Below are 9,465 nucleotides of genomic sequence, written 5' to 3'. Positions count from 1 at the left end.
GGCTTTTTTCAACAAATTTTATTCAACAAAAACAACATGTAACAAAAACATCTTTAAATGATTCTTCCGAAGCATATTCACCATCTACTTCAATTACTGCTTCCCATTTGCTTGGCAGACAGTCAGACCCTCATTTAAAGATGTTTTTGTTAAATATTGTTATTGTTTTCGTCGAATTAAATTTGTTGAAAAAAGTTGCAATAATTACGCACCAACTCAATAGATTCTATACTCTCAATCATATCAAATCCATCTTATGCAAAAGAACAGATTAAAATAGCCATCTGTGTATCATAATGTAAATACAGTGAAAGGGTAAATTAACTGTAGTATTTGTCCAGAGATAACATCTCTGATGGATGGGCATGCTTGCCTTTCAACTATGTATTTATATTAAGTATGATACACATATAGCTGTTCATATTGAGTGCTTTCATCTTTGTTCATACTAATGACAGCATGTGTTTGTATGCATGCATGCATGCATGTGCATCAATGATAACAAATGGCAGAAACTATCATCTTTAATTTTCAATTAACCATATACATGTTAGGAAATTATGTATAGTTGAATGGTTAAGAAATTCACTTGATGATTACAAGGTTCTGAGTTCAATTCCACTGCAAGATATCTTGAGCAAGTGTCATTTTCTATATTCTCAGATTACCTTGTATCTAGCAAGTGTAACTGGAGAGACAGGAACTGCATGGAAGCCTGTCAGATGGATTGTATCTGACAGTGAAAAGGTTCAGCTTTGTCATGCCAATTCCATAACAGAATTACTTTAAGAATACTTGTGTGTGTGAGATACTCAGCCACTTATGTGACAATTCAATGTGCTTGGTAGTTCAGTTAATAGAAAAACTGAAAATATATGGTCATAAATTATGACCAACATCATAGTTTTAAGACCTGTCTTGTGGATGCTCTGGGATGCATAGTCAGTGAAGTTTCTGAGGTCTCAAAGTTTTGGGTTTTGCCCAGCTGGGGTTGATCAAGTTCCAGCCTGTATACTGATAGCAGTAGACTGCCGGTCAGTCCTCTTTATCCCAAAAAGTCACCTGGTGGCCTTCTCTACAGATTCAGTGATAGAATTCATAGTTTCACTCTTCAATGCACCAGTAACTCTAAGCCCAATCGGGACACCCAATAGATCACACTACGGGACATATTTACAAGAAACAAAAGCCACAGTATTAATAGGATGTATTAAGTGTGATACTAGTGGAGAGTGTATTTATATTATTAATAATTAGGTACCAGTACACTATCACCTGGGCCTGCCTGCTGTAGTCATTTAAATGTGGTATAAAATGTAATATAAGTGTGTGTGTGTGTGTGTGTGTGTGTGTCTCAAATCAAAAGCAGCAGGTTTAAGGTAGTGAAGGAAGGGGGAAATGACTAAGTTGCTGAGGCTTAAGAATTAATGAGAGATTTGATGACAAACAGGTGTACAATAGCTAAAATTAATTAGCATGATGCAAATTAATGATGATTGCTAACAAAAATGTTTATATGAAAAGCAATGCAAAAAAAAAAAAAAAATTAAACACAAATTATGTGCATATACACACACATGCATGCACATACACACAAAATATAATTTGTGAAAATGTGTCCTGCAAAGTGATTAAGGTAATTATAATGTTAACCTTCAGTAAGTTTATATATATATATAGATATATATATATACACACACATACATTTATGTCTGAGGAAGACCATCACTGCCCATTAAAACTGCACTTGTAACAGACTCTTTTAAAGTCTGCTAAGCTCTTATGTGTCTTTTGGGCAGACTTTATAAAGAAAGATGCAAATGTGAATATCAGTATGAAAGATAAATGCCTTTAAGCTGATATTAAATTTGCAAATCTTCAAGTGCTGCATGTCATACAATCTTTTGTCAGGAACAGACAGAAGTCAGCTCTTTCGTCTAACCCGACAGTTGTTGGTGACTAGTGAACCCAGTCTTAGACATGAACACACACACAAATGTTATATATATATGGTAGAACAGACAGGACAAATAAAACTCAATGAGTATACATGCATATTTTTTTTTTAATTGGTAGATGTTATAAAAGTGACATAAGGGCCAGTTGTTTCAGACAAAGCACTTAAGTTTGGTCAGTGTTTCTGTATGAAACTTTCCACTCATATGTTACTTTGTAACTTCCACTGATTAATAATAAGTGTGTGTGTGTGTGTATATATATATATATATACATATATATGTATATATATATATATACATACATACATACACACACACACATATATATATACACACATTAATATTGAACAGTGAGAATGAATGATCAATACTGCACTGGTGAATAGATATTCTTTATTTGTGGGTTATCAAGTCTACCAATGGTTTCATGCCGAATTTAATTATCAAGTCTGCCTCATGGGAACATTGGTGTTTTTCTCCAAAATGGAGACATAGCCTTGTTAACCCCAAAATAAAGTGTAGGTGTGTGTATATAATTGTGCTTCATAATAGAGCTTACAAAGAGATTATGGAATCTTTAGTTATAAAGCTCTTCAATTTATTTTCAGGATTATAGATTCCAAGAATATTCTCCAAAACTAATGCCTGAAATTTTCAAGACTAGGTCTGAGAGATAATGGAAAGCTACAGGCTTTTTCTCCCTTAGCTACCAGAATTTGATGACATTTGCAGAAAACACCAATAACAATCAAGAAACAAGATTACTGCTCAACTAAAATGATGTATACTACAGATTAATATTATTATTATTTACTGGAATAAAATCAACTTTTGGCTTTTATCTGTCTTGCATGAGATCATATTCAGTAGTGAACATGTACTAAATTGAATTCAATAGGTTATGTCCTGCCTCTTCAAATTTAGAATATCATGCTAATGATGTGAGAAATCTATTGTGTTTTAAGTGTGAATAAAATCTAATCAAAACATGTGCCAAAGGCAGAATGAAGTACATTGTTGCAATGTAAATGGTATTGTAGATCTAATGGAACTGATGTCAGCATGGTAAAAATGTCAAGAAGTATAACTATGATGAAAATTAAGATATGGTTACTGCTATAAAATCTTCATTTTATTTACTTACTGGAAAAATGTATGAATGAGACGAGCGTTAAAATATTAATGAGATATATGTAAGGAATGAAATATTAACCGATTCCTTTTTTTTAATGAGAAATGGTTAGATAAAAGACAGTAGTAAAACGCTTCTTCAAAATAAAATAAAAATTAAGAGTTGCTTTATAGGGGAATAAGAATTTTGTGCAAAAATAGAGAATCTGTTTTAATATTTAATTAAAAAAAAAAAAAAAAAAAATTAAAATTTGCAAAAACAGATGAGTGATTGGTAAAATAAAATGAATAAATAGGTAGGAGGAGGAGGAGGTGACTGCATTCAACCAACTATTTCTGACTAAAAACAGTCAGAAATATGTCAGAATGGGCCGAAATGTGAGTCTTGTGTCAGCAGTGACAAGGCACTCTTACCTACTCTGGAAGGTAGTGTTTTCTGGGCTGAAGGAGAAAAGTAAGGTCTTTCTTGTCTAAACATTATAAACAATTTGTAATTTGTTATATTTTCCTTTTAGAGAGTACGACTATAATTGAAATATATTTACAAAACATTTTAAGCTAAAAATAAAACTCATTTGATGTTAGAAATAAAAGTTATTGAAATACATTAAAGTCAATATTTGCTGAAATACAATTTTAGATAATCTCTTTTTTTTTTTTCTATTTTCTTATGGCTACAAATACAGTTTTAACCCTTTGAACCTGAGTATGCTTTAGAAGGTGCAATTTCATTTAACTATCCCCTGTAAGATCTAAAAACAAGCAGCCACATAGCTTTAATTCGCAGAAACCATTTTATTTTCAGTCAGCCATAAACACTAAAGATATATGGTTTCATGACTGAGACATTTAGCTCATGTTCAGAAAGCCTCGAGTTCTAGTCTCAGCTCTGTATTGTGTCATTGAGCAAGACTTTATTTCTTGTTACTCCAGTCCACTCAGCTGGCAAAAATGATTTGTACCTGTAGTTCAAAGGGCCAGCCTAGTCGTATTCTGCATCATGCTGTGTCTCCCAGAGAACTACATTAAGTGTACGCGTATTTGTTAAGTGCTTAGCCAATTGCACATCATATTTCATGAGCAGATTGTTCTGTTGATTGGATCGACTGGGACACTCATCGTTGTAACCAACAGAGAGCCAGGCAAACACAAAACCATGTGACCACTCACTTTTTACATCCCCTGAGTTCAAAGGGTTAAATAAGTTGTTAACAAGCAGAACATGGAAGGGGGGGGAAAAATAAAATAAAAAGGAGGGAAACAACTTACAAAGACCAATACAATAAATATAATTACCTTCATTAATTTCATTGACTAAAGCATCATCCTCTACTCCAGAGGGTGAAACAACCTTTGCAAGCAGTTTGCCATGAGCACCATTGAAAGACACTTTGAAGACGGCAGGCTTGTTTACCTAGAAAGGAACAACAAAAACTAATGAATAAAGGTTTTAAATTCTTACAAACTCTTTGACATCAAAATTAAGGGATGACATCTAGAAAAGATCCTTAAACTCAATTTAGTTATTTTTATGAACCCATGCAACACTATGTTCAAAACTAAAATTCACACAAACACACACACTTGTATGTATGTGATGGTAAACCAGATGGTAAACCAGATGAAACTTCAAAGAATCAATCATTCCCTTGTAAAAATTGATATGTGCTCTACTAAAAACCATTTGGTGACCCTTCGTTAATATCAAATTGTCTTTCTGCACAAGTTGATATATAAGCTAACATGAATAACCATGCAAACACCGACATAAACAATGGGCTTTGTACAGTTTCTATTGATCAAATTAACTTTCAAAGTATTATCCAAACGTCTTGCAACAATGGGACTAATAACAAAATCACAGTCAAGAGGCAAACTTCTAAACCACTAAGCTATGTTTGTACTTTACACAGCAAAAGTAAACGTTTCTTCTTTTTCTGGGTAGGGAGTGACATATGAAGCAATCATTCCAAAAGGAAGTTGTTCTAAATCATTTATGCAAATCATCATTTAATGTCGGTTGTCCATGCTGGCATGGGTTGGACGGTTTGAGTGGCCAGGCATACTAGAAGGCTGCACCAGACTGAGACACTGGACAATATTTTCAAGACCTATTAAAGAGGAGATGGTCATGGCTGGAACCTCTGTTTACAACTGAGAAGATCTGTGGTTATTTATATATATATATATAACCTCTTATTCTGTCAAAAAGAGAATACAACGTTAGCAATATTACCTGCAATCCTTTCTCTTGAAGAGAATGAACTGAGAGTTTTTGAGCATCTCCAACACTTGGCGAAATGGCCACTCTGAAAGGTGACTCTGGGATGTGTTCATCGTTAAATTTAACAGATACCAGGTACTCTCCTGCAAATTATATAAATAATAATATGTCATAACTTGGATCTATAACAGTCAAATTCCAATTGCAACACAACCAAATTATAATTTTACAGCAAGAGATAATTACAAAGCGAAAAGAATGCGAAATTAATAAATAAGCAGGATACTGACCAGGCTCAGTGCATACATAGTTCACACCACAAGAACCATCTTTTCTATCTTCAAAATCTATTTCAGCTTTAGATGGCCCCTCAACAGCAATAGACAAACCACCAGCACCAGCTTCCCGAGTATAAATGTTGAATTCACCTTTAGAAATAGAGGAGAAACAACTGTTGTATAAGATGTGTATGACCAGGAGTAAAGAAAGGCTGCTGCAATAATACAGAGTTATTTATGATTGAAGCAGAGCTAAAAGATTAATGTGAACTATTTTGGAAGTTAATATCAGATTTTTGATTTTACATGTCAAGTGGGAAAAAGAAACCAAGAATTTACAAATATGTAATATTTTGGTCTCCATTTGTAATTATGATTAAATTACTTACAAGGTGAGTGTACTTCTCCTTTCTCTAAGCCAGGACCAGCTGCATGCACTTTGTGGGCTCCGCCTCCAGTAATAGGCCCAACTGTGAATTCAAAGGGGCTGCCTAAAAACGAAAAATACAAAGAATAATTTAGATATACATAGATCTGGAAATCAAATCTGAAATTTCAAAATGAATTGTTTTTTATTTTTATTTTTTATATCTGAGAATAATATAAAATGCTCAAAGTAACTTAAAATATGCTCACCTGGAATATGCATGTCTTTGTGCTTTACACTAACTGTATGGACTCCCATTTCTTTGGGAACGAATTTGATACTATAGTGACAGTCATTTAAGCTAATTACATCGCAAACTTCAGTTACACCTGATGGGCTGGTTACAGAAGCAGTCATATCGAAAGGACTTGTGCCTACAATGAAACAGGAGAGATATTAATTACATATTTTTATTAAATTATAACACTGAAATTAACATTAGTAAAATGATAATTTCCTAAACTGAGCATTACATAAATATTTGTTTAAATATATTTTGTCTAAATGTTTTAGAAACAAGAATTAGACAATACATACATTTCAAAGTTTTTTTTCTTTGTATTTCTTACAGCAAGACAATTGCTATACTGCAGTTAAACTATGCTGAAGTTTCTAATTTTAATTTAAAACAAATACAATTAAGAGACAAAAAAGTCAATGTTGTTAACACACAAGTTTATAAACAATGATGCTTTCATTTATGGCATTGGTTGCCCAATAACAAAGCGCAAATGATATTTAATAATGGAGCAGTATTATTTTATCAACTAAGAAAGATTAAATTCTTAAATATAAAAATGTTCATACAATGAAATGATATGGTTTAATTAAGATAATCTGAAATTTGTAACAGGAGTTTGCACAAAAAAAAAAAAAATTCTTTGAAAGAAAAATTGCATTTTTCTGTAACTGAGAAAAGATGCTAGTCAGGTGGAAAAAAAAAAAACAACAAATAACTGTGAAAGCACCATAAAGCTATGGCAAATCTAGGTGATAAGTTAATTCTATTTTCTGCATGGCTCTAATACAAAAAAAAAAAAAAAAAAAAAAAAAAAAAAAACTTCAGTTTTTTTCTTTCAGCTGCCGTAGATGCGCGAAAATAACTGTGAATGAACATGTGTGTGTGTGTGCATTATATACATACACACACACATAAGATAAAGTATAAAGAATCCAAATTTTTAGTGTCCCATCAAGTGAAAGGGAGAGGGAGAGGAGGACACTTTTACAGCAAATTTATACAGGACGGAAGGATAGAGACAACTGTGTGAACTCAGTTTGAATGGTTGGAGGGAGAAAAAAATGAAGAGAAGCAGTTTGTGATTATATAAGGATTAGAAAAGGTGTTTAGTACAGAGTTTAGTGACAATGTGAACGAGTTGAGATACTGAAGGCAAAGAGAAGAAGCTGAAAGTGGTAGACAGAAAGTAAAGCAAAAGAACACGAGTTCAATATAGCAGTACAGAAGCAGACAGACAACATTTGAATGGTGGGCCAGAGGTTTTAAAAGTTTCAGTAAATCGATAGCATGTGAGAATTTTCTTAAGGTGCAGTCGAAATTTCATGTGTGAATTAACACAAAGTGCAACGGGCCACAATCGTGGCCGTTAGGCACAGGTTGACAGGCCACAATCATGGCCCAGATAGATGCATTTAATTTATGGGCGTTTGTTGGGGTTTAATGTCACTCAAACGCTCCGATACCCTCCAGAATGCAAGAGGACTAATAATTCAACTAATGATTTTTCAGATGATGTAAAACTTGCCACCATTATATACTAGGATACTCTAACTATTTTTTGCTTTTTATGTCTGCATGGTAGTCTCATTTTCATAAAATGTGCTCAGCAGCCCACGCTGCGTAAGTGCAAATCCCAGCACTTTAGGGGTTAAGTAAACCTACAGTCGCCCTAGTGTTCTAGTGCAGTGTGTATTTCAGTTTCGTAAAAAGTAGCAATTCAGAGCTGAAATAGTATTTTCATGAGCCTAAAAAGGGAGCACAATTTTGTGAAGCAAACTTAACTTAGAAAATTGTGAGGTGGGAAGCAGTGTGATAAGATTTGAGATCTATTTAAACAGTATATTTAAGTAATGTGGTGGTTTGAAATGTATGTTGTTCTGAGAGTACAGAGGAAGCAGAGTTGCAAATTTGTTCTTTAAAATGTCAAGTGTTTCAAATCTCCATTTCAGCTGTTCAAAGATAAGCAGAACTCACAGAAAGTGTTGACATTTCATATGAACAAAGTCATTGTGATAAAATAAGGGAGATAAGTAAATAGGCCATTGAAGGAAGTGAAGGTCAGAAAGGAATCTGATATAGAATCAATAGAGTGATAATAAAAGACAAAACTTGTTTACACAAGGAGATATCAGGAACTTCTCAACTCAGTTGTAATGGAGTTTTATGAACAGGCAGTTGCATCTGACTTTCATTACCAGACAGAATAGAAGACTTTCAATGAGGTCAAGAACAGTAACATTGCTGTTATTGAAGTTAAGGGCAAGAAGCCACTGATGTGATATATGAAAGTGGTCAAAGGGAATTTAGTTTTCTAAAATCAGTACAGATTGGGAAGAAATTAAATGATGTAGTAAGGATTGTTTATAATTATCCCATCAATTTTGAGTTGTTGGATGGATATAATAAATCAGTAGTAAGCAGTATTCGAGAAATTGCCTTAAAATGGTAAAAATTTGGTCAAGATATAGGCAAAAATGAGCAAGTGGCACCAATTCCTGACACTGTTTCAAATGAACAAATGATAGTTAATCAAATGATGTTGCATGTATTTCATAACTGAAAAATAGTGATGAACCAGATTACGTCAGTTGAATCCGTTTGTTGGACGCATCACAATAGTTGTTGCCTGCAATTTCTATTTTAACCGTTTACTGTCTATATTTAAATTTTTAATTAATTTAGAAAATAATCAAAAATCTGGGAGAGTGGAAATTTAGAAAATAAGTTTTTCATTTATGTTCAAAATAGTAGCTTAATAAGGAAATAATTTAACAATAGCATCTTACATTAAATTATGATGACAGGTTTTAATTTTAATATGAAACCTTGAAAATAGGCAATCTTTTATAACTGAATCAAAGATGAATTCAGTGGTGGTGATATCGAAGGATTAAGCTTTCTTAGGCCAAGAGTAAATTCCTTAATGATATGTAGTCAATATAAAATTGACAAAATATCGATTAGCTGATTTTGAATAAAGATGACAATGTATTTGTTAACTAAGTGGAAAAGATTTAAATGTAGACAAACTTCATTTTATTTATCTTTATAGAGGTAATATTTATATTTTGGGATTTTTTTAAAACCTGGTGATCATTCAGAATGATTTCCAACCAGTTTTCTTCAAAATTTTCCAATTGTTTTTGACTAAATTAGACTTCTATAAAACTGACTATTAAAGAAAAAAAAAAAAAAAAAAAAAAAAA

The 9,465-nt window shown here is 32.8% G+C and overlaps 1 protein-coding gene across 1 annotated transcript in view; it reads right to left on the bottom strand.

Moving 5' to 3' along the window:
• The window catches only part of LOC106873618 (filamin-A), a 91,896-nt gene that overhangs the window by 7,379 nt on the left and 75,052 nt on the right, over positions 1-9,465 (bottom strand). Inside the window, exons 35-40 of the mRNA XM_052973452.1 lie at positions 6,228-6,392; positions 5,981-6,082; positions 5,604-5,741; positions 5,326-5,456; positions 4,386-4,503; positions 3,504-3,530 (exon numbers count right to left, since the gene is read on the bottom strand). Coding sequence (XP_052829412.1) covers positions 3,504-3,530; positions 4,386-4,503; positions 5,326-5,456; positions 5,604-5,741; positions 5,981-6,082; positions 6,228-6,392 — 681 coding nt within the window. The remainder of the gene's footprint in view (positions 1-3,503; positions 3,531-4,385; positions 4,504-5,325; positions 5,457-5,603; positions 5,742-5,980; positions 6,083-6,227; positions 6,393-9,465) is intronic.

This window comes from Octopus bimaculoides, chromosome 15 (genome assembly GCF_001194135.2).
Source record: "Octopus bimaculoides isolate UCB-OBI-ISO-001 chromosome 15, ASM119413v2, whole genome shotgun sequence".
In the NCBI taxonomy this organism is placed as follows: Eukaryota; Metazoa; Mollusca; class Cephalopoda; order Octopoda; family Octopodidae; genus Octopus; species Octopus bimaculoides.
Note: the sequence above shows the minus strand (reverse complement) of the source record. Positions and strands in the feature narration are given on the sequence as shown.